We start from the raw sequence: 24,336 nt of genomic DNA, 5'->3' as shown, positions 1-24,336 counted from the left end.
AGATATTACGTGGTTTATTTTAAATGTTCTATCGATTCCCAGTGTCATTTCCTGTTTTCATGTGTATCTTACATTTACATTTTAGTCATTTAGCAGACGCTCTTATCCAGAGCGACTTACAGTAGTGAATGCATACATTTCATAAAAAAATTTTTTTTTCTGTGCTGGCCTCCCGTGGGAATCGAACCCACAACCCTGGTGTTGCAAACACCATGCTCTACCAACTGAGCTACAGGGAAGGCTATTGCCGTTCACGTTAGGCAGAAAGACAGACGGTAGGATGCGTTTCACATCATAGGGGGAAAACATTTGATTCTAGATATCACTATAATCAAGAAGAACTCAGGGCTCCAAATATCACTATAATCAAACGATATGCAAAACAGCTAATATAACTAAACGCACCATTTCTCATTTACATAGAGAAAGATATAGCCATTAGCCAACCAGCCTACACGTGTGGTTCAGTTAGGAAGAGTACAGCGCTAGCAACAAGGTTTATTTTCAATTGTTTTCAATTCCCACAGGGATCACTGTTTTTCAAGAGCATCAAATCTGTGATGATGCATCGTGGGTAAATTGATCTACAAATAATAAATGAGTAGTTATATGATGCAAGGTGATTTGTAGATCAGTCAATCTGCAGTCACCTGCAACGTTGAACAAGTCCATAGACATACAGATGTATGTATACATTACATCACTCAGTGAAACAGCAGGGGCAGCCCCCTCCTACACTATGCAGCCCCATGGCGGTTGGCCCTCTGTTAACAGCATTCTGAACCACACACACACACTCTCCCCTGCAGTAATCCAACAGGGTTAAACCCTACCAACTCTTCAGGTTCTGAGGTTGTCAGGTTGTCAGGTTCACGGTCATTATGTCTGCTGCTCCTGTAGACTATTTAAAGACTGGGACTCATCAGCATGCTGAGAATGCCTAACATATCAATGGACATGTGAAAACATTCAACAGCTAGAATCAACACCTTCATGCAGGTGTAAGAATATGTCGAAGATAAATACACAACGCGGAGTTTGAGAGGACGAGAGCACTAAAAACTAAACATAACACTAACGGTCAATAGGGAATTGTCAATGTAAATAGGAGTTGGGTTTCAGTTCAACAGCCGTTTAGAATCTGTGGAATGTCACTCCTGAACTCAGAGATACGTGGGCTTCGTTCTGTACATTGAGTCTGGAGCAGAATACTGGTTATTTGGCCATTGGCCCAGTCATACTGCAAGGCCTTTTGATTGGTCAACCCTAGGCTATAAAACGGCATCCTGTTTCTTTGTTCGGTGGAGAAAAGCTGAGGAGAAGGGAGACTGAACATCTGAACATCTACCTCCCAGCATAACATCTTGATTTGTCCTCAAATAAACCTATTTTTCTCCCCTTGATTATCTTTGGAGTTTGTGTTATTGAAGAATAACCTAAATTGCTAACGCAGGTTTTTACCGTTTGGTGTTCATTCTGGAGTTTCTGTGGGACATGTAAGTGAGAGTTCTGTGTAGAAATATAGGCTGAAAATACAAAAAACAGAGGGAAAGAACTATTAGAAATCTGCACTTGCATCTTCTGCACTTTGACAGAAATGTTGCAACAGGTTGTCCAATGACCAAAAGAAGGCCATTATATCTAGTGGAACTGTGCATCAAAACTTTACCATCTTCAAAACAGACATCATTAACCAGCCATGTTACAGCTGGTTCAAGGTAGTCTTTCTCTGCTCAACAGAAGGCTATTCTAGAGGTACATTAAATGTTTACCATCTTCAAAACAGACACACCATTAGAGGCCACAGTCAGTTAGTAGAGAATGACAGGTGCTGAGAAGGCTTTCCAACGTACCGCTATCAAGTTCCTTGTTCTGAGAAACCTGTAGATCTGGGTCGGTTCTGGAAACACAATAGACTGGTTCAACATTCATTAAGTTCACAGTAAATTACATTGACAATAACATTATACAGATAATACTATTTATCCTAGAGGGGCAATTATTGTTGCCTCTGAAAACAACACTGGGTCAACATTCATTAGCTTACAGTAAATTACTTTACATTAACAACAATTGTATTTGTATACTTGTACAGTAGAGTGCAGTAAAGTAGAGTTCAGTACATTAGAGTTCTGTACAGTAGAATATTGTGCAGTACAGTAGAGTATAATGCAGTACAGTAGAGTATAATTCAGTTCAGTACATTAGAGTTCAGTATAGTAGAGTAGAGTATAGTTCAGTACATTAGAGTTCAGTATAGTAGAGTTCAGTATAGTAGAGTAGAGTTCAGTACATTAGAGTTCAGTATAGTAGAGTTCAGTTCAGTAGAGTAGAGTATAGTTCAGTACATTAGAGTTCAGTACATTAGAGTTCAGTATAGTAGAGTAGAGTATAGTTCAGTACATTAGAGTTCAGTATAGTAGAGTTCAGTTCAGGAGAGTAGAGTATAGTTCAGTACAGTACATTAGAGTTCAGTAGAGTATAATGCAGTACAGTAGAGTATATTTCAGTTCAGTACAGTTCTGTAGAGGATAGTTCAGTTCAGTAGAGGATAGTTCAGTTCAGTAGAGGATAGTTCAGTAGAGGATAGTTCAGTACAGTAGAGTATAATGCAGTTCAGTACAGTATAGTTCAGTTGGGTATAGCTCAGTTCAGTAGAGTATAGTGCAGTACAGTATAGTGCAGTACATTAGTGTACTCAACTAGTGTGCTCTACTGTATACTGTATAGAACTATACCTTTCTTTACTGTACTCTACTGTGCTGTCCAAACGTGTGGATCCAACTGTGTTTAGTGACTACTATGATTCCCCATTGTAGCAAATTCAATTGCAGAAATTCTGTTACCGATTTGATATTCGAGTTGTAATCACTTAATAATTCATAAACAAAATGTCAGTAAAAACACTATAGCTATGTGGGTTTTTGGTAACGGAATTTCAAGGCACAAGGGAATGTTCTCTTAAACTTACCGAAGGCAGAAACAGTTCTCCAAAACGAAATATAAGTGTTGATTTTAGGAGTCTTTACTTCAACATTGTTGTGTTTTAATGTATTTCTAATACTTTCTGGTAGAAGTTTTCTAAGACCCCTTTTCCATCTGTTTAACCAGAAATCAAAGCCTTTGCTTATTCCTAATTTTTAGGATGGAAAATGGTTGAAACGTGTATATATACAAACACGCACCTTCATTTTTCACAAATATAGACTTCACATGTTGGTGATCATGGGTCCTTTTAACATGGAAATGACCCTATACATATTTATGTTTGTTACATTAGTTAGTACACAGTTGCTACCATGCTGTGTTTTCATGTGTTGCTGCCACGCTGTTGTCTTAGGTCTCTCTTTATGTACTGTTGTGTTTGGTCCTATATTTTATTTTTAATCCCAGCCCCCGTCCCCGCAGGAGGCCTTTTGTCTTTTGGTAGGCCATCAATGTAAATAAGAATTTGTTCTTAACCGACTTGCCTAGTTAAATAAAGGTTAAATAAAAATAAAACGTATTTCAAAAGGCAGCACATGCTCATTTCTTAAAGTAGTTCTGGCACATGTCATCTCTTCAGGGGAGGAAGTAAGCAAACACGTGGTAAAATAAATTAACTACAGTAGCTAGCTATAAATCTAAAATAGGATCAGATTTCTTTGTATACTGATGACTGTCAAATCATGTTGTCAGATGCTTTGAACTTGACGTCTTTCTGGTGAAATGTGGTTATAATTTTGTTTTAAGAAAGATGCCTCACAATCACAAGGGACACTCCTATATAGGCTAGATTAAATATAGAGATTAATTGTAAATGCCAATCTAGCAATATAAAGATAACTAATCATGCAACAACATTATATGACGACAATGACAGCAACTCACTTTCAAATGCCTGCAAGAACAACTCATGATCGGCTTGAACCAGTTCCATTTTCGGCTTCTTGGCTGCGGGCACCACAACTGCAGTTGTTTGGTGGTGGTAGACACGGCCGTTCGCTCTGCCGCCACCGGTACCAACGTATCCCACAACCGGACTAGATACGTTGTTGCCGCCGTCAGAAGAACCGTGCTTCTGGGGAGACATGGCCCAGGAAATACAAAAATGTCCCAGGTATATTCCAAATATGGAAGAAAAAAAGATCAGGTCCTTTGTCAAAACAAAGAGTAACGTTACCAAAAACGAGCAAGCTGAAGCTAGCCCCAGGCGGTGTTAGCCAGCAAAGTTAGCTAGCTATCTTCTTGTCAATTTCATGGAATAAACATTAGACTTGTTGTAGAAATGCATTGTTTGTTGGCTAGAAAACAGTTCGTCAGAGAAACAATTTCGATTAAATCTCAAGGACGCACGAAATTAGAGAAGTTAGCAAGCACCCGGCACGTTCACCTAGCTATGTCTGTGTAGCTATGTTTCCTACTGAACATCAGTTAGCTAGTTATGCTAACCCTGAGCTAGCTTGTTAGCTCGCTGTATATATCACAACAAATAAGGTGAGCTGGAAAGATGCCATTAAAGAATGCTATGTCGGTTTGGTAAAGCTACAAAACTCTACGCAAATTAACCATGTACTACAATTTTCCTGAGAGCTTCTACGGAACAGTCAAATTTACCGTTTTTTTTTCTCCCACATATCAGGCATAAACTCCCTGAACTCAACAATTCAAATGGTGACTTGAGAGCAACCGCCCTCACAGATCCTAGCCGAATCAGAGGCGTTGTTTAGAGAAGTGAGAGTTGTGATTGGTGTGAATCATCACGAGTCGGCAGGTGACGTTCGGTAGAGAAACGTTTGCCACTCACACGCAGTCGTCACTAGTTACCACAGCCACAAAGTTATAAGGCCCGCCTACTCAACCAATCAGATAAGCGAGTGTGATGACGTAAACGGCAGCTCAGAAGGCCCGCTTATCCGACCAATCAGATGAGGGAGTGTGATGACGCATTTTCCGTTTCGCGGGAAACGCCTCATTTTCGAAATGGCGTATCTGGAGTTCAAGTTTGAGGGCCAATGGTGCTTTCAAGACAACTGGGAACTGGGAAAAGTGACGTCAGTGATCTTCAGGTCGGAAAGTCTAGGCTCAAGAAAAGATGCCAGAGTTCCCGACTTGGAATTCCGAGTTGGATGACCTTTCAAAGCAATTTCTTTTCCAAGTCAGAGATCGTTTTTTTCTCAACTTCCAAGTTGGCAACATCACTAAAATTCCTAACATTGAGAAAGGCCACAAGTTATGGGAAAAAAATGGAATGTTGTCTTTTCTATTTTAGATGGTAGCTAACTTTTGCTACTCTCATCTAAAATGAGCTAGCTAGCTAGCATAAATAGTGCTGGGAAACCGAGACTTTTCTGAAGCCTTTGGGGCTTTCACCAAATCATGCTGAAAAAAACATGAATTATGCGAATCTTTTAACAATATGCACATTAATGACATCTGCTGGTCAGCAATGAAAAGCAGCGTTTGATGTTCATATAGACGTTTTTTCCCACATATTCATCAAATCTCTGTGGCGCAGTGGCTATTGGGTCGCGGGGTCTTAGTAGCCTACTATCAGTTACCAAACAGGTTTGTACCTTCCATCATGCTTCCCTTTTTTGCTGTGAATCCCTTTTTTTTTTGCAATTAAAATCAGTGAATCTATGGCATTATTTAGAATGCTTAAGGTTGACCCATACTTGACTAAATACAAATAATTGTTTGAACAACAATGTGTTGAAAGTGTGTTGTCACATAAAATGATTTTCTAAATAATATGCCTTGGCTGGGATTCGACCCCATTCCCTGGTTATGGTCCCTGAGACCCAGACTCCACCTGCGGAGCTACCGGTCAGGTGACGCTACATGGAAAAACTCCTATCTACATTGTAAGTTGTCCAGTAGAGATTGGTGTTTTTGAGGAGTATTTTTCTCCGCTCACACAGGAGTAATAAATGCCTAGAGCACAATTTATTTTATATGAATACCTTTTTAAATTGTGATTTATCAGGTGGTCCTGCAGCACCCTCAGCACCCCTACTTCCTGCGGCTATGCCTACAAGCCTTTCATTTTAACAGTAATATATCATACCTTCAACAGAAGCTGCCTTTGGCAGGAAAACAACTCAGTTGAGAGAGTAAAGGTCTCCCATTCAATGGTGTTCCCTTTCAAGAAGGAACATTGGTGATTTACCCAATACATTACTCTGAGGTGGTCTACCCAATACATTACTCTGAGGTGGTCAACCCAATACATTACTGGGAGGTGGTCTACCTAATACATTACTCTGAGGTGGTCAACCCAATACATTACTCTGAGGTGGTCTACCCAATACATTACTCTGAGGTGGTCTACCCAATACATTACTCTGAGGTGGTCTACCCAATACATTACTCTGAGGTGGTCTACCTAATACATTACTCTGAGGTGGTCTACCCAATACATTACTGGGAGGTGGTCTACCCAATACATTACTCTGAGGTGGTCTACCCAATACATTACTCTGAGGTGGTCAACCCAATACATTACTGGGAGGTGGTCTACCCAATATATTACTCTGAGGTGGTCTACCCAATATATTACTCTGAGGTGGTCTACCCAATACATTACTGGGAGGTGGTCTACCTAATACATTACTCTGAGGTGGTCTACCCAATATATTACTCTGAGGTGGTCAACCCAATACATTACTGGGAGGTGGTCTACCTAATACATTACTCTGAGGTGGTCTACCCAATACATTACTCTGAGGTGGTCTACCTAATACATTACTCTGAGGTGGTCTACCCAATACATTACTCTGAGGTGGTCTACCCAATACATTACTCTGAGGTGGTCTACCCAATACATTACTCTGAGGTGGTCTACCCAATACATTACTGGGAGGTGGTCTACCCAATACATTACTCTGAGGTGGTCTACCCAATACATTACTCTGAGGTGGTCTACCTAATACATTACTCTGAGGTGGTCTACCTAATACATTACTCTGAGGTGGTCTACCTAATACATTACTGGGAGGTGGTCTACCCAATACATTACTCTGAGGTGGTCTACCCAATACATTACTCTGAGGTGGTCTACCCAATACATTACTGGGAGGTGGTCTACCCAATACATTACTCTGAGGTGGTCTACCCAATACATTACTGGGAGGTGGTCTACCCAATACATTACTCTGAGGTGGTCAACCCAATACATTACTGGGAGGTGGTCTACCCAATACATTACTCTGAGGTGGTCTACCCAATACATTACTGGGAGGTGGTCTACCCAATACATTACTGGGAGGTGGTCAACCCAATACATTACTCTGAGGTGGTCAACCCAATACATTACTGGGAGGTGGTCTACCCAATACATTACTGGGAGGTGGTCAACCCAATACATTACTGGGAGGTGGTCAACCCAATACATTACTGGGAGGTGGTCAACCCAATACATTACTCTGAGGTGGTCTACCCAATACATTACTCTGAGGTGGTCTACCCAATACATTACTCTGAGGTGGTCTACCCAATACATTACTCTGAGGTGGTCTACCCAATACATTACTGGGAGGTGGTCTACCCAATACATTACTCTGAGGTGGTCTACCCAATACATTACTCTGAGGTGGTCTACCCAATACATTACTCTGAGGTGGTCAACCCAATACATTACTCTGAGGTGGTCAACCCAATACATTACTCTGAGGTGGTCTACCCAATACATTACTCTGAGGTGGTCTACCCAATACATTACTCTGAGGTGGTCTACCCAATACATTACTGGGAGGTGGTCTACCCAATACATTACTCTGAGGTGGTCAACCCAATACATTACTCTGAGGTGGTCTACCCAATACATTACTCTGAGGTGGTCTACCCTATACATTACTCTGAGGTGGTCTACCCAATACATTACTCTGAGGTGGTCAACCCAATACATTACTCTGAGGTGGTCTACCCAATACATTACTCTGAGGTGGTCTACCCAATACATTACTCTGAGGTGGTCTACCCAATACATTACTCTGAGGTGGTCAACCCAATACATTACTCTGAGGTGGTCTACCCAATACATTACTGGGAGGTGGTCTACCCAATACATTACTCTGAGGTGGTCTACCCAATACATTACTCTGAGGTGGTCTACCCAATACATTACTCTGAGGTGGTCAACCCAATACATTACTCTGAGGTGGTCAACCCAATACATTACTCTGAGGTGGTCTACCCAATACATTACTCTGAGGTGGTCTACCCAATACATTACTCTGAGGTGGTCTACCCAATACATTACTCTGAGGTGGTCTACCCAATACATTACTGGGAGGTGGTCTACCCAATACATTACTCTGAGGTGGTCTACCTAATACATTACTCTGAGGTGGTCTACCCAATACATTACTCTGAGGTGGTCTACCCAATACATTACTCTGAGGTGGTCTACCCAATACATTACTCTGAGGTGGTCTACCCAATACATTACTGGGAGGTGGTCTACCCAATACATTACTCTGAGGTGGTCTACCCAATACATTACTCTGAGGTGGTCTACCTAATACATTACTCTGAGGTGGTCTACCTAATACATTACTCTGAGGTGGTCTACCTAATACATTACTGGGAGGTGGTCTACCCAATACATTACTCTGAGGTGGTCTACCCAATACATTACTCTGAGGTGGTCTACCCAATACATTACTGGGAGGTGGTCTACCCAATACATTACTCTGAGGTGGTCTACCCAATACATTACTGGGAGGTGGTCTACCCAATACATTACTCTGAGGTGGTCAACCCAATACATTACTGGGAGGTGGTCTACCCAATACATTACTCTGAGGTGGTCTACCCAATACATTACTGGGAGGTGGTCTACCCAATACATTACTGGGAGGTGGTCAACCCAATACATTACTCTGAGGTGGTCAACCCAATACATTACTGGGAGGTGGTCTACCCAATACATTACTGGGAGGTGGTCAACCCAATACATTACTGGGAGGTGGTCAACCCAATACATTACTGGGAGGTGGTCAACCCAATACATTACTCTGAGGTGGTCTACCCAATACATTACTCTGAGGTGGTCTACCCAATACATTACTCTGAGGTGGTCTACCCAATACATTACTCTGAGGTGGTCTACCCAATACATTACTGGGAGGTGGTCTACCCAATACATTACTCTGAGGTGGTCTACCCAATACATTACTCTGAGGTGGTCTACCCAATACATTACTCTGAGGTGGTCAACCCAATACATTACTCTGAGGTGGTCAACCCAATACATTACTCTGAGGTGGTCTACCCAATACATTACTCTGAGGTGGTCTACCCAATACATTACTCTGAGGTGGTCTACCCAATACATTACTGGGAGGTGGTCTACCCAATACATTACTCTGAGGTGGTCAACCCAATACATTACTCTGAGGTGGTCTACCCAATACATTACTCTGAGGTGGTCTACCCTATACATTACTCTGAGGTGGTCTACCCAATACATTACTCTGAGGTGGTCAACCCAATACATTACTCTGAGGTGGTCTACCCAATACATTACTCTGAGGTGGTCTACCCAATACATTACTCTGAGGTGGTCTACCCAATACATTACTCTGAGGTGGTCAACCCAATACATTACTCTGAGGTGGTCTACCCAATACATTACTGGGAGGTGGTCTACCCAATACATTACTCTGAGGTGGTCTACCCAATACATTACTCTGAGGTGGTCTACCCAATACATTACTCTGAGGTGGTCAACCCAATACATTACTCTGAGGTGGTCAACCCAATACATTACTCTGAGGTGGTCTACCCAATACATTACTCTGAGGTGGTCTACCCAATACATTACTCTGAGGTGGTCTACCCAATACATTACTCTGAGGTGGTCTACCCAATACATTACTGGGAGGTGGTCTACCCAATACATTACTCTGAGGTGGTCAACCCAATACATTACTCTGAGGTGGTCTACCCAATACATTACTCTGAGGTGGTCTACCCAATACATTACTCTGAGGTGGTCTACCCAATACATTACTCTGAGGTGGTCTACCCAATACATTACTGGGAGGTGGTCTACCCAATACATTACTCTGAGGTGGTCTACCCAATACATTACTCTGAGGTGGTCAACCCAATACATTACTGGGAGGTGGTCTACCCAATACATTACTCTGAGGTGGTCTACCCAATACATTACTCTGAGGTGGTCTACCCAATACATTACTCTGAGGTGGTCTACCCAATACATTACTGGGAGGTGGTCAACCCAATACATTACTCTGAGCTTGTACATACAGTTGAAGTCGGAAGTTTACATACACTTAGGTCGGAGTCATTAAAACTCGTTTTTCAACCACTCCACAAATTTTGTGTTAACAAACTATAGTTTTGGCAAGTCGGTTAGGACATCTACTTTGTCCATGACACAAGTAATTGTTCCAACAATTGTTTACAGACAGATTATTTCACTTATAACTCACTGTATCACAATTCCAGTGGGTTAGAAGTTTACATACACTAAGTTGACTGTGCCTTTAAACAGCTTGGAAAATTCCAGAAAATGATGTCATGGCTTTAGAAGCTTCTGATAGACTAATTGACATAATTTGAGTCAATTGGAGGTGTACCTGTGGATGTATTTCAAGGCCTACCTTCAAACTCAGTGCCTCTTTGCTTGACATCATGGGAAAATCAAAAGAAATCAGCCAAGACCTCAGAAAAAAAGAGCAATTTCCAAATGCCTGAAGGTACCACGTTCATCTGTACAAACAATAGTACTTAAGTATAAACACCATGGGATCACGCAGCCGTCATACCACTCAGGAAGGAGACATGTTCTGTCTCCTAGAGATGAACGTACTTTGGTGCGAAAAGTGCAAATCAATCCCAGAACAACAACAAAGGACAGTGTGAAGATGCTGGAGGAAACCGGTACAAAAGTATCTATATCCACAGTAAAATGAGTCCTATATCAACATAACCTGAAAGGCCGCTCAGCAAGGAAGAAGCCACTGCTCCAAACCGCCATAAAAAAGCCAGACTACGGTTTGCAACTGCACATGGGGACAAAGATTGTACTTTTTGGAGAAATGTCCTCTGGTCTGCTAAAACAAAAATAGAACTGTTTGGCCATCATTATGTTTGGAGGAAAAAGGGGGAGGCTTGCAAGTCGAAGAACACCATCCCAACCGTGAAGCACGGGGGTGGCAGCATCATGTTGTGGGGGTGCTTTGCTGCAGGAGGGACTGTTGCACTTCACATAATAGATGGCATCATGAGGCAGGAAAATTATGTGGATATATTGAAGCAACATCTCAAGACATCAGTCAGGAAGTTAAAGCTTGGTCGCAAATGGGTCTTCAAAATGGACAATGACCCCAAGCAGACTTCCAAAGTTGTGGAAAAATGGCTTAAGGACAGCAAAGTCAAGTTATTGAAGTGGTCATCACAAAGCCCAGACCTCAATCCTATAGAAAATTTGTGGGCAGAACTGAAAAAGTGTGTGCGAGCAAGGCCTACAAACCTGACTCATTTACACCAGCTCTGTCAGGAGGAATGGGCCAAAATTCACCCATCTTATTGTGGGAAGCTTGTGGAAGGCTACCCGAAACGTTTGACCCAAGTTAAACAATTTAAAGCAATGCCACCAAATACTGATTGAGTGTATGTAAACTTCTGACCCACTGGAAATATGATGAAAGAAATAAAAGCTGAAATAAATCATTCTCTCTACTATTATTCTGACATTTCACATTCTTAATATAAAGTGGTGATCCTAACTGACCTCAGACAGGGAATTTTTACTAGGATTAAATGTCAGGAATTGTGAAAAACTGAGTTTAAATGTATTTGGCTACGGTGTATGTAAACTTCCGACTTCAACTGTAGAGCGTGCAACTCTCTTTATTTATTTTTATAGCCTACCATTTCAAGTTGTGGGCACAAAGACATACAGTGCCTTCAGAAAGTATTCATACTCCTTGACTTATTCCACATTTTGTTGTGTTATAGCCTGAATTGAAAATGGATAAAAACAAAAACAAATTCTCACCTATTTACAACACACAATACCCCATAATGAAAAAGTTAAAAAATGTTTTTAGAAATTTTAGCAAATTTATTGAAAATGAAATACAGAAATATCTAATGTATTCACAACCCTGAGTCAATACATGTTAGAATCACCTTTGGCAGCATTTACAGCTATGAGTCTTTCTGGGTAAGTCTCTAAGACCTTTGCACACCTGGATTTGCCTATTTATTATTTTCTCATTTTCAAAAGTCTTGCCGTAGCAAGCAGATTTAAGTCAAAACTCGGCCACAGGAAAATTCACTGTCTTCTTGGTAAGAAACTCCAGTGTGAATTGGGTGGTGATTATAGCATTTCATGCACATGATTCATCAATTTAGACAAGTTTCTGGGTAAGCGTAATCTAATAATTATAAAATATTTGAATCTGGACACTTTCTATTGTTACTATGCAAATAACCATTTATTTCTGTATCCTTTGCATGTGACCAATAAACTTTAATTTCATATAGTGTGTGTTTATCCGAGACGGTAATGTGAAGAATAACATTACATTTTAGTAATTTAGCAGACACTCTTATCCAGAGCGACTTCATACATTTTTCATACTGGTCTCCTGTGGGAATCGAACCCACAACTCTGGTGTTGTAAGCACCACTAACTGAGCCACACGGGACCACACCAAAGTCAGACTAGGATATAGGCCAAGGACTAGATAGTGTATTTTTACTTGGAGTTTTTCCTTATTGTAGGCTACTACTTTCACAACTTTTAGTCTTGAAATCTTTGGTTGTACACTACACTACTAACTCTGTTTAGCACATGACCTCACATGTGAATCCTTAAAGAGACGGGTGGGGCTAAGGCTTAAGAGCGTGTGAACAATGCTGAATCGGTGTAGACAAAGAAGGAACATTTTCTCAAAGGTGGGGTTACAAGTTTATCAACTTTCAAAGCATAATTCCTTTCCCATTGTTCCTCAACTGCAGTGTAGCTCTACTTTTATCCGGTGTAAAAAACACAATTTCAAATGTTGCTACGTAAGACCGAATCGAGGCGGTCGGTCACATTTTTACTCCTGAACTTATTTAGGCTTGCCATAAAAAGGGAGAATACTTATTGACTCAAGACATTTCAGATTTTCATTTTTAATTAATTTGTAAAAATGTCTAAAAACATAATTCCACTTTGACGTTATGGGGTATTGCTTGTAGGCCAGTGACCAAAAACCATCTAAATTCAGGCTGTAATACAAGACAATTAGGAAAAAGTCAAGGGGTGTAAATACTTTCTGAAGGCACTGTATGAATGCCACCAGGGCAAAGACAGACAGACAAAAGCCAAAGAGAAATATGCTGCTGAAAGGGACAGGAAGGAAGTAAGTTCATAGACGGATCACTGTCATTTACACCATACACTTCATAACATTTAATGTGAATAATGTTGAAGTACTAACAATGGAATGTTCCTCAATAAGATGGAAGATGGGTCTTTTAAACAGGTGTCCTAACTCAGTGGTCACACGGCTATTGGATGAGAACAATTTTATGAGTAATGTGTATATCAAACTGTATTCCTATCATGTAATACTTTGTATAAAAGTGCCATGTATGTCAAGTGTACGAATAATGTATAAAGTTACCTTTATCCTCTGAAGACGGGGGTGGATGGGCCAATGAAATCAAATAAAGAGTATGTAAGTGGGGTGAGAAGTGGTGAGAAAAGTCCAATCAATTATTATTTTAATTAAAATATTTTGACCATATTCCATAGCTTGAAGACCATGCCTTTGGAAACTGGGACAAAATACCAAAAAGATGGATTGCAAGGCATTGTTAAGTGAAATAAATAAATGACTATAGTAAGTGCCAGGATGCCAAAGAAAGTAACAGAGTAGACATTTTCATCTTAAATCAGCCAATTTCAAAAATTGAAATTTATGTGAACATTTCTGTGAAACTGTGAACGTTTTACTTGTGGATTTTGAAAATAAAGATCTAAAATGAAGATATATCAATTTGTTGGTCTATATGCCATTTTAAAAACAATGGAGCTACTGGAGTAAAACTATTTTGGGTTAAAGTAACTTTGAGTAAGGGCAAACATCATGATAAACTTGCAAGCTGAGTTTGAATAAGACATCTGCTTACCACTTTGCATTTAGAACGGTTGGTTTTATTATAGCTAATAAATAATCAAATAATTGATGGATCAATGGATAAAAGAAATACAGGTCTCTTTTCTGCCCCTGCGAGCCGGTCGGCATCACGTCATCACACTCCCTCATCTGATTGGTCGAGTAGGCGGGCCTTCTTACCTTGTGGCTGTGGTAACTAGTGACGCAGACGCGCTACTTCTTTTTCTTCATATGTATTAGCAGACTACACTCAAAAAGCGTATTGCCGCCACCTACTGTGCGGGATGAAAACAAAAAAATCACAAAAAAAGTAACATTGTCGGTGTGAGGGGGCAAAAAATATCCAAAACATCGGATTTCTTCTGTTAAAACAAAACCGCCAAATCCAATCCATACTCAGGCTCAGGAGTCTGGGAGTGTGGCACATCTTCCATTGAAGTCCCAGATACTTTTCAGCTGCAGCCACAATGATGTTCAACTTTATTTTTTAAAATTTATTTCACCTTTATTTAACCAGGTAGGCAAGTTGAGAACAAGTTCTCATTTACAATTGTGACCTGGCCAAGATAAAGCAAAGCAGTTCGACACATACAACAACACAGAGTTACACATGGAGAAAAACAAATATACAGTCAATAATACAGTAGAAAAAGAAGTCTATATACAATGTGAGCAAATGAGGTGAGATAAGGGAGGTAAAGGCAATAAAAAGGCCATGGTGGCAAAGTAAATACAATATAGCAAGTAAAACACTGGAATGGTAGATTTGTAGTGGAAGAAAGTGCAAAGTAGAAATAATATGGTGCAAAGGAGCAAAATAAATAAAATAAATAAATACAGTAGGGGAAGAGGTAGTAGTTTGGGCTACATTATAGATGGGCTATGTACAGGTGCAGTGATCTGTGAGCTGCTCTGACAGCTGGTACTTAAAGCTAGTGAGGGAGATAAGTGTTTCCAGTTTCAGAGATTTTTGTAGTTCGTTCCAGTCATTGGCAGCAGAGAACTGGAAGGAGAGACGGCCAAAGGAGGAATTGGCTTTGGGAGTGACCAGAGAGATATACCTGCTGGAGCGCGTGCTACAGGTGGGTGCTGCTATGGTGACCAGTGAGCGGAGATACGGGGGGACATTACCTAGCAGGGTCTTGTAGATGACCTGGAGCCAGTGGGTTTGGCGACGAGTATGAAGCGAGGGCCAGCCAACAAGAGCGTACAGGTCGCAGTGGTGGGTAGTATATGGGGCTTTGGTGACAAAACGGATGGCACTGTGATAGACTGCGTCCAGTTTGTTGAGTAGTGTTGGAGGCTATTTTGTAAATGACATCGCCGAAGTCGAGGATCGGTAGGATGGTCAGTTTTACTAGGGTATATTTGGCAGCATGAGTGAAATTCGTTTGTTGCGAAATAGGAAGCCAGTTCTAGATTTAACTTTGGATTGGAGATGTTTGATGTGAGTCTGGAAGGAGAGCTTACAGTCTAACCAGACACCTAGGTATTTGTAGTTGTCCACATATTCTAAGTCAGAACCGTCCAGAGTAGTGATGCTGGACGGGTGGGCAGGTGTGGGCAGCGATCGGTTGAAGAGCATGCATTTAGTTGCATTTACTTATATTTAAGAGCAGTTGGAGGCCACGGAAGGAGAGTTGTATGGCATTGAAGCTCATCTGGAGGGTTGTTAAGTGTCCAAAGAAGGGCCAGAAGTATACAGAATGGTATCGTCTGCGTAGAGGTGGATCAGAGACTCACCAGCAGCAAGAGCGACATCATTGATGTATACAGAGAAAAGAGTTGGCCCAAGAATAGAACCCTGTGAACAATTGAACAACTTCTTAGATTTATTTGATACTTTGTGCCGTACAATTAATAACAGTTGTAATAAATGCTACGAAATCCACCTTTTTAACACACTGTTCTCTTGCTTGACTTGCGGGCTGTGTTGCATCTGCGTATCATACCTTCAACACTATCACTTGCTTTCTCAAGTCTTTTGGTCGCATCCGCATAGGAGATCTGATGGGCCGTCCTGACTTTCACCAGCTCAACTTTCTTCACCCTTTTACAGGGCACTTCAAGAACTCTGGATCATGATCTCCACCCCAACCGCAGCCCTGACCTTCTTCACTCCGATCTTCAGCCTCCACATATACGTCACCTGGCCAAATCCTTTACAGTTTTTACATTGTAGCATTTTGTGGACGAATGGTCTTACCTTACCTTACATACCTTTAGCTTTAAAATGTGTAGGGAGCAGTGGAGGCTGATGAGTGGAGGACGACTCATAATAATGGCTGGGACGGAGCGAATGGAATGGCATCAAACCATGTGTTTGATGCGTTTGATATGATTCCGCCCCAGCCATTACCACGAGCCCGTCCTCCCAAATTAAGGTGCCACCAACCTCCTATGGTAGGAAGGTGTTCTTTGTCAAAAAAAATAACCGATAGACCCTCTTCCCTTTCTCCATTCATTGTTCTGGTCAGGTGACAGGAACTGACCACACCTGCTCTTCTCTTCTCTTTTAGGTATCTGACCTCAACTTCCATCGACATCCCGGAGATGACTCCCTGAACCAAGTTCAGAACACCACACTTTGGACGTCACGATTCCTGTGATTCCCACTGCACTCTTTCTCTCTGTTCCTGGGTTTTTCCACGCACGACAGTGTCTAGGGTTTACCGAGAATGGTGTGACAAATAAACAAACATCCAGTCAGCGGCGGGTCCTGTGGGAGAAAACAGCTTGTTGATGAGAGAGGTCGAAGAAGAATGGCAAGAATCGTGCAAGCTAAAAGGCGGGCCACAAACAGACAAATAACAGCACAGTGCAACAGTGGTGTGCAGAACGCTCCTTGTCACGGATTGGCTATTGCAGCAGATGACCACACCGAATTCACTCCGATCAGCTAAAAACAAGGAAGTGTCTCCAGTGAGCACGCGATCACCAACACTGGACAAATGAGGAGTGGAAAACCATTGCCTGGTCCAATTGAATCCCGGTTCCTGCTGATGGCAGAGTCAGGATTTGGTGTAAGCAGCATGAGTCCATGGCCCCATCCTGCCTGGTGTCAACAGTACAGGCTGATGGCAGAGTCAGGATTTGGCGTAAGCAGCATGAGTCCATGGCCCCGTCCTGCCTGGTGTCAACAGTACAGGCTGATGGCAGAGTCAGGATTTGGCGTAAGCAGCATGAGTCCATGGCCCCGTCCTGCCTGGTGTCAACAGTACAGGCTGATGGCAGAGTCAGGATTTGGCGTAAGCAGCATGAGTCCATGGCCCCATCCTGCCTGGTGTCAAAAGTACAGGCTGATGGTGGTGGTGTACTGGTGTGGGGAATGTTTTACTGGCACACGTTAGATCCCTTGATACCAATTGAGCAACGTTTGAATGCCACACCTTGTAGAATCCATGCCCTGAAGAATTCAGGCTGTTCTGGAGGCAAAGGGTGGTCTGACCTGGTACTTAATGGGTGTACCTAATAAACAGAGTATATATCAGACATGAGGAAGTGAAGAGTATGGTACTAATAGGAATGGACTGACCCACAAACATAATGAGGACGGAAATAGGCTAGTATAATGAGAGAGAGAGATATATTTATTCAGCAACTTGGTCTGATGACATATTTAGGGGGCAGGCACCATAGAAGCAGCAAACCGGGGGAAGTTTACAGTTGCTCTGGAAGGAAGAAGCAATCTTCCTGACATTCTCAATCCCTGATACGAATCAAGAGGGCAAAGAGAAGAAGAAACTTTGACCTGGATGGACCATATTTAACTGTGGACATTCCTGAGTCCATGGCTCCATTACAAATAGCACCCTATTCCTTATGTAGTGCACTACTTTTGACCAGGGCCTATAGGGATCTGGTCAAATGTAGTGCATTATGTTGGAAACAGGAGTCACGTGAGACTATGACCGGGGCCTCCAACCCTGTTCCTGGAGTACCACCCTCCTGTAGGTTTTCACTCCAACCCTGTTCCTGGAGTACTACCCTCCTGTAGGTTTTCACTCCAACCCTGTTCCTGGAGAGCTACCCTCCTGTAGGTTTTCACTCCAACCCTGTTCCTGGAGAGCTACCCTCCTGTAGGTTTTCACTCCAACCCTGTTCCAGGAGTACTACCCTCCTGTAGGTTTTCACTCCAGCCCTGTTCCTGGAGTACTACCCTCCTGTAGGTTTTCACTCCAACCCTGTTCCTGGAGAGCTACCCTCCTGTAGGTTTTCACTCCAACCCTGTTCCTGGAGTACTACCCTCCTGTAGGTTTTCACTCCAACCCTGTTCCTGGAGAGCTACCCTCCTGTAGGTTTTCACTCCAACCCCAGTTGTAACTAACCTGATTCAGTTTATCAACAAGCTAATTATTAGAATCAGGTGCGCTAGATTAGGATTGGAGTGAAAACCTACAGGACCGTAGTTCTCCAGGAACAGGGTTGGAGTTAAAACCTACAGGTCAGTATCTCAGTGACGTCATTACAACCAGCTATGACCACTGGCATGGCACCCAACTTTCAAAGGAATTACAAATCATAGTTTGTACATGATAAACGAATACTTCAAATACATTATGGAGGAAAGAATAGTGCAGAGTTAATCACATTATTTATTAACCTGGCATTAATACCTTTTGTTCACATAAACCAACAACCAGGTAGTGACTCAGCAAAATACACAAAGTAGCACTTGAGTCGACAACAATGGCCAACAGACATGATAATAGTAAACCAGGTAGACAGGTAACAGATCCAACAATGATAAAAGCATGATTTAAAAGGAGATGTTATGACATACAAATACAGAGAAAACCGTTAAAGGTATCATCGACATTGAAACGTGTAAAAATGTTTAACCTGGACAGTAACTTAAAAAGGTGTTATCTTTCTCTTACACGGAAGGTTTCAGACAGTTTAAGTCTAGTCCTGGGCTTAAAAAATATAAACATTAATTAATGGAGATTCTCCATTGACCAGGCTTTTTATTCTAGAACTAGGCTTCATCTCTGTCCGGGAAAGCGATTTATAATGTTTAGTCCCAACAGTGTCATTATTATGTAGGCTTATTCTACAGTGACATGGGCAGAAGCCATGATTCACAAATCCCTTTCGGCAATATAAAGTACCAAAATGAATCAATCACATTCAATGGATGATAGTTTTAAATTAAACAAGTGGCCTGAGTTAGCCTGGCCCTAGATCTGTTTGTATGGTCTTGCCCACTCCTACGGTCATTATGGTCATTGTTGGCAAGACAGCACAAACAGATCAGGGACCAGGCTAGACGTCAGTATCCACACAGTAGCAAAATACAGTGTTTTCTGATCACAGCCAGTCATGATAGACTGGTCCCAGATCTGTTTGTGCTATCATGTCAATTCCATGTTTGGCATGGCAAGGAGTTGACACAATAGCACAAACAGATCTGGGACCAGGCTACAGTCATCACGGCACTCAAGCTCTCAGACTGAAGAACCCCTCTCTAGCTACCCTCAGCTCCCAGACTTCCTCTCAATCCCGTTCCAAGTAACAGCAGTGACGAACGAGACTTGGAGGGATGACTACTCCAACAAGCTCTGATAGAGCCTTTGCACTGTATACCAGGGCTACTTTCCACCAAGAAGCTTCCACAAGCAACTCCTCATGGTCTCTTGAGCTCGTCTTCCAATAGTAGTGCTTTGATGAAACAGAATACTATACCTACCCAGTTGTCATACCTATCCAGACCGTTCTTTGGTGGTCAGGGCCGAGGGGAAGGACTAGGGAGGGATTGAAGACTGTCTGTTGAGCTCCAGTAGTAGTAGTAGTAGTAGTAGTGATGTGATGATCCAGCGTTACCCTGCTTATACCTATCAAGACCCTTCAGATCTGCCAACACCCAAGGGTTAGGGCCAAGGTCATTATCGTATGCTAGGTGGCGTCACTCCTACACGATGCCCCGTCCCTAAACTGACAGTCATCGCATGATATGACATAAGACAATGGGGGAGGGTTAGGGAGTGATTTGGGACTGGCTGTTAGTTGGTGAGTAGCCGATGCTATCCGTAATGCAGTCCTTAGGTCTGGAGTATCTAGGACCGTCTCATCTCCCATCTCCGCTGGAGTAGGGTGAAGTTGCCCCTAGATGCTGATGTTGGGTCAGTTTAGTATTTTCCCCACCACTGGTTACAGATAGGATTGAGGGAGGGGGAAATGATCCAAGATCTGTACCTAGGGGAAACTTTCCCCCGGGGCCATCTCACTGACTGAATACAACCATGGCTTCAGTGTTTTGTACCTAGGGGAAACTTTCCCCCGGGGCCATCTCACTGACTGAATACAACCATGGCTTCAGTGTTTTCTCCACAGTATGCAGGTCATGAGGAGGACGAGGCCTGCGGACAGGGCTGCTATGACACACTGGTGGATGGTGAGGACGCTCTCCAGGTTGCCGATGCGTTCCTCCATGGCACTGGTGTGGAAGTAGTCATAGACCCCCGCCCCGATGCTCCACACGGCCCACACAGCATCCACGATCAGGGGCATGGTAGGTCGTCAGAGGGGCTGAGGCTGGGGACCCAGGGGTGTCACAGGGGTGGGACTTCAGGGTCTCTCCAGCTTCAAGGGTTTAACCTACACCTGGGACATGGAGGCGTGGAAGATCAGCGACGGCTTGGGACAGGGCTGGGGTGTCAGTTCAGATTTATAGGCTTCCTCACCTGCAAAGGAACGGTTGGGAATGTAGCTTTACCAGGTTATATAGATGCAATATTATGAATATATTCCAGAATATGAAATTCAGTTACGGTAAGTAACATAGGTAGGATACTCTGTTGTATCTAAATGAGAACTAGCATGGTCAAAAAGTGAAACACACACACTTATGATCTTATAGAACACATTTCACTGCCCTGATTCAGGGAACCTGAAAAATACTGTATGGTCCACGGAACACACATGTAGAACTTAGCCTGAGCTTTGAAACGAAGCTAACAACATCGTCATGTTATTGTAGCTAACTAACAACATTGTAATGTTATTATAGCTAACTAACAACACTGTAATGTTATTGTAGCTAACTAACAACATTGTAATGTTATTGTAGCTAACTAACAACACTGTAATGTTATTATAGCTAACTAACAACACTGTAATGTTATTGTAGCTAACTAACAACATTGTAATGTTATTGTAGCTAACTAACAACACTGTAATGTTATTATAGCTAACTAACAACACTGTAATGTTATTGTAGCTAACTAACAACATTGTAATGTTATTGTAGCTAACTAACAACACTGTAATGTTATTATAGCTAACTAACAACACTGTAATGTTATTGTAGCTAGCTAACAACACTGTAATGTTATTATAGCTAACTAACAACACTGTAATGTTATTGTAGCTAACTAACAACACTGTAATGTTATTATAGCTAACTAACAACACTGTAATGTTATTGTAGCTAGCTAACAACACTGTAATGTTATTATAGCTAACTAACAACACTGTAATGTTATTGTAGCTAACTAACAACACTGTAATGTTATTATAGCTAACTAACAACACTGTAATGTTATTATAGCTAACTAACAACACTGTAATGTTATTATAGCTAACTAACAACACTGTAATGTTATTGTAGCTAGCTAACAACACTGTAATGTTATTATAGCTAACTAACAACACTGTAATGTTATTATAGCTAACTAACAACACTGTAATGTTATTGTAGCTAGCTAACAACACTGTAATGTTATTATAGCTAACTAACAACACTGTAATGTTATTATAGCTAACTAACAACACTGTAATGTTATTGTAGCTAGCTAACAACATTGTAATGTTATTGTAGCTAGTTAACAACATTGTAATGTTATTACAGCTAGTTAACAACATCGTAATGTTATTATAGCTAGTTAACAACATCGTAATGTTATTATAGCTAGTTAACAACATCGTAATGTTATTATAGCTAGTTAACAACATCGTAATGTTATTATAGCTAACTAACAACATCGTAATGTTATTATAGCTAGTTAACAACATCGTAATGTTATTGTAGCTAACTAACAATATTGCAACTTGTTACAGTGCGGTGCACATAACAGCAGACAAAGATTATTATTAAGCCCATATGTATCCGAACAAAATCCCATGAATTTGCAAACTTCGGTGACCACTTTTGACAATGACACCGGTACAGAACTGGATGTACTGTATTGATCTCATATGGTTAGCTAGCTAGCGTAAGATATTTGTTTTAGTTAGCCAGCTACATCTTTGCTGAGATAGGATCATACCTAGGACTTACCAAAATGAACCAAGCGCACAGGTTAAAATGAGACACGCTTGCAATCTGCATCCAAGTTCTTTATCTAGCTATAAATCACATAATCGTCAACATATAACGTTTGATGCTCGAGATACCAAACCGGGCTAGCAACATGATTATTAGCTTAGTCACCCACTACATCCGGGTGCAGTGCTACATTCAGGAACACATGGACAGGGCGTGTTCTAAATAGCGTCATAAAATGGATCACAGCTGATAATAAACACAATACGTATCGTGCATCATCATCATCATCATCATCATCATCATGTTTCGCTTTCTAGCGGCTAAAGTCACATTTTGAAACGACCAGTGTAGCTAACTTCCAGTAGCTAGCTACCAACGTCAGTTTTAGCGAAGCTTAGCTAAGTGGTCAACTGGTGTTTCTGGTTTGGAGAAGTATGTTTGAGATTGCTCGTAATAAAAACTTGCTACTATCGATAAATATATTTGTATCATCCATAACATTCTCCAATCGGACTTAGTCAATTGGCAGGAAAAAGGTTTGAAAACTGATATTTTTCCCTCGCACTATTACCAGGCGCGGTGGCCAAGTGGTAAGGCGTCGGTCTCGTAAACCGAAGATCGCGGGCTCGATCCCCGTCCGTGCCTCGGAAACGAAGTCCATTGTGGACACATTTTTAAACAGGACAGTTCCAACGTGATACTTCATGGTGATATTTGATATATATTTCAAACTCAATATAAAGTTAATGTGTTGGTAAAACGTTTAAATCTCAACAATGTACAACGCAAAAGTTATATGCTAAGACTTCTCATACATAAATGGTGTTCATCAAGACAATAAATTGAAGATATCAAGGTTAAACAGGTTCAGAGCTACACAAAATCTAGGAGAAATCAAGGTTAAACAGTTTAACAGCTAAAAATGTTAAACTTTTATTTCAGACGTTTATTTGTCACGCCCCTCATAATGACCACCAGTCGGCGCTCCAACTACAATAGTGTTGAAAGACCAGATAAGTAGCCAAATGAGATACAGATCAGATGAGAGTTCAGCCATCATACAACGACACATGGATGAAAGAAACAAAAACTAGACTAAAGACTGAGTTCTTGTCTATCTTTGTAAATATACATGTTCGTAAATATAGATCTTGTTTTCAATCCAAATCCATAATAGACAGCCTGATAATATAGGCCTAAAATAAGAAAACATGGTTAGGCAAATCAACGTTATAAGTTTATATTTTACTCAGAAACTTGATAAATCCTTATGGTATACGAAAACCTCGTTGTTCTGATTATTGTTTGGGAAGAGGAAGGTACAATAGTAATTTATTCCCCACACTTTTACATACGAGAGTGCAGAGCCAAACCTTTCCATTTGGTGGCAATGGTTACTGCAAGATCTCAACTGTCTCCAGGACTGTGTTCTTCTGGAGCTCGCATGGAGCTCGACATACCTACTGCCGAGTCACCACCACCTAGAATTCCATTTTAGGGAGGGCCTGAAAAGGAGGCTCGCACTACGCGGCCCACACAGCACAGCCAGAGCCACTAGGTTTGGGATACTGTCTCAAGGTGCTGCACGGGACGATCGGTCAGTACACACACAGAGAGAGGGAGAGAGATCAGGTGGGTTTATTTTTCCCCGGGCAACGTTACCGGTCTTGGACACACTGTAGCCTACGCTTTTTTGTTCAGGAATAACTTTAGGAAAATATTCAACTGTCTTTGGAGAGATGGGCCTATGTTCCATGCCGATAGAGGCAATTTCTGTCATCTGTTTCGTGTCTGACTGTGGACAATTAAACCTGCTTTTTGGAGGATAACATATACATTTTTCCTAAAGGATTTTACTCATAACATGAAAGTTGTATGGGGATTGCGAAAGGGAACCCTGGTCGTGGGCTCTAGAACACAACAAGTATCCCCTCGTGTTCC

At 41.6% G+C, this 24,336-nt stretch overlaps 1 protein-coding gene, 1 long non-coding RNA gene and 1 other non-coding gene across 3 annotated transcripts in view; 1 reads left to right on the top strand and 2 right to left on the bottom strand.

Moving 5' to 3' along the window:
• The window catches only part of LOC115153474 (polycomb protein suz12-A), a 39,324-nt gene extending 34,663 nt beyond the window's left edge, over positions 1-4,661 (bottom strand). The window contains exons 1-3 of the mRNA XM_029699314.1: positions 3,871-4,661; positions 1,854-1,900; positions 1,462-1,526 (exon numbers count right to left, since the gene is read on the bottom strand). Coding sequence (XP_029555174.1) covers positions 1,462-1,526; positions 1,854-1,900; positions 3,871-4,072 — 314 coding nt within the window. The 5' untranslated portion in view covers positions 4,073-4,661. The remainder of the gene's footprint in view (positions 1-1,461; positions 1,527-1,853; positions 1,901-3,870) is intronic.
• A 14,043-nt stretch (positions 4,662-18,704) lies between these two features.
• LOC115177220 (uncharacterized) lies at positions 18,705-22,592 on the bottom strand. The gene is made up of 2 exons (XR_003872404.1): positions 22,408-22,592; positions 18,705-20,812 (listed from the first exon to the last, which is right to left on the bottom strand). It is a non-coding gene; the product is annotated as an uncharacterized LOC115177220 (long non-coding RNA).
• A 376-nt stretch (positions 22,593-22,968) lies between these two features.
• On the top strand, positions 22,969-23,040 carry trnat-cgu (transfer RNA threonine (anticodon CGU)). Its single transcript has one exon. It is a non-coding gene; the product is annotated as a tRNA-Thr (tRNA).
• The last annotated feature ends 1,296 nt before the right edge of the window (positions 23,041-24,336 follow it).

Source organism: Salmo trutta, chromosome 1 (assembly GCF_901001165.1).
Source record: "Salmo trutta chromosome 1, fSalTru1.1, whole genome shotgun sequence".
NCBI classification, from domain to species: domain Eukaryota; kingdom Metazoa; phylum Chordata; class Actinopteri; order Salmoniformes; family Salmonidae; genus Salmo; species Salmo trutta.
This window is presented reverse-complemented; position numbering and strand designations above follow the sequence as displayed.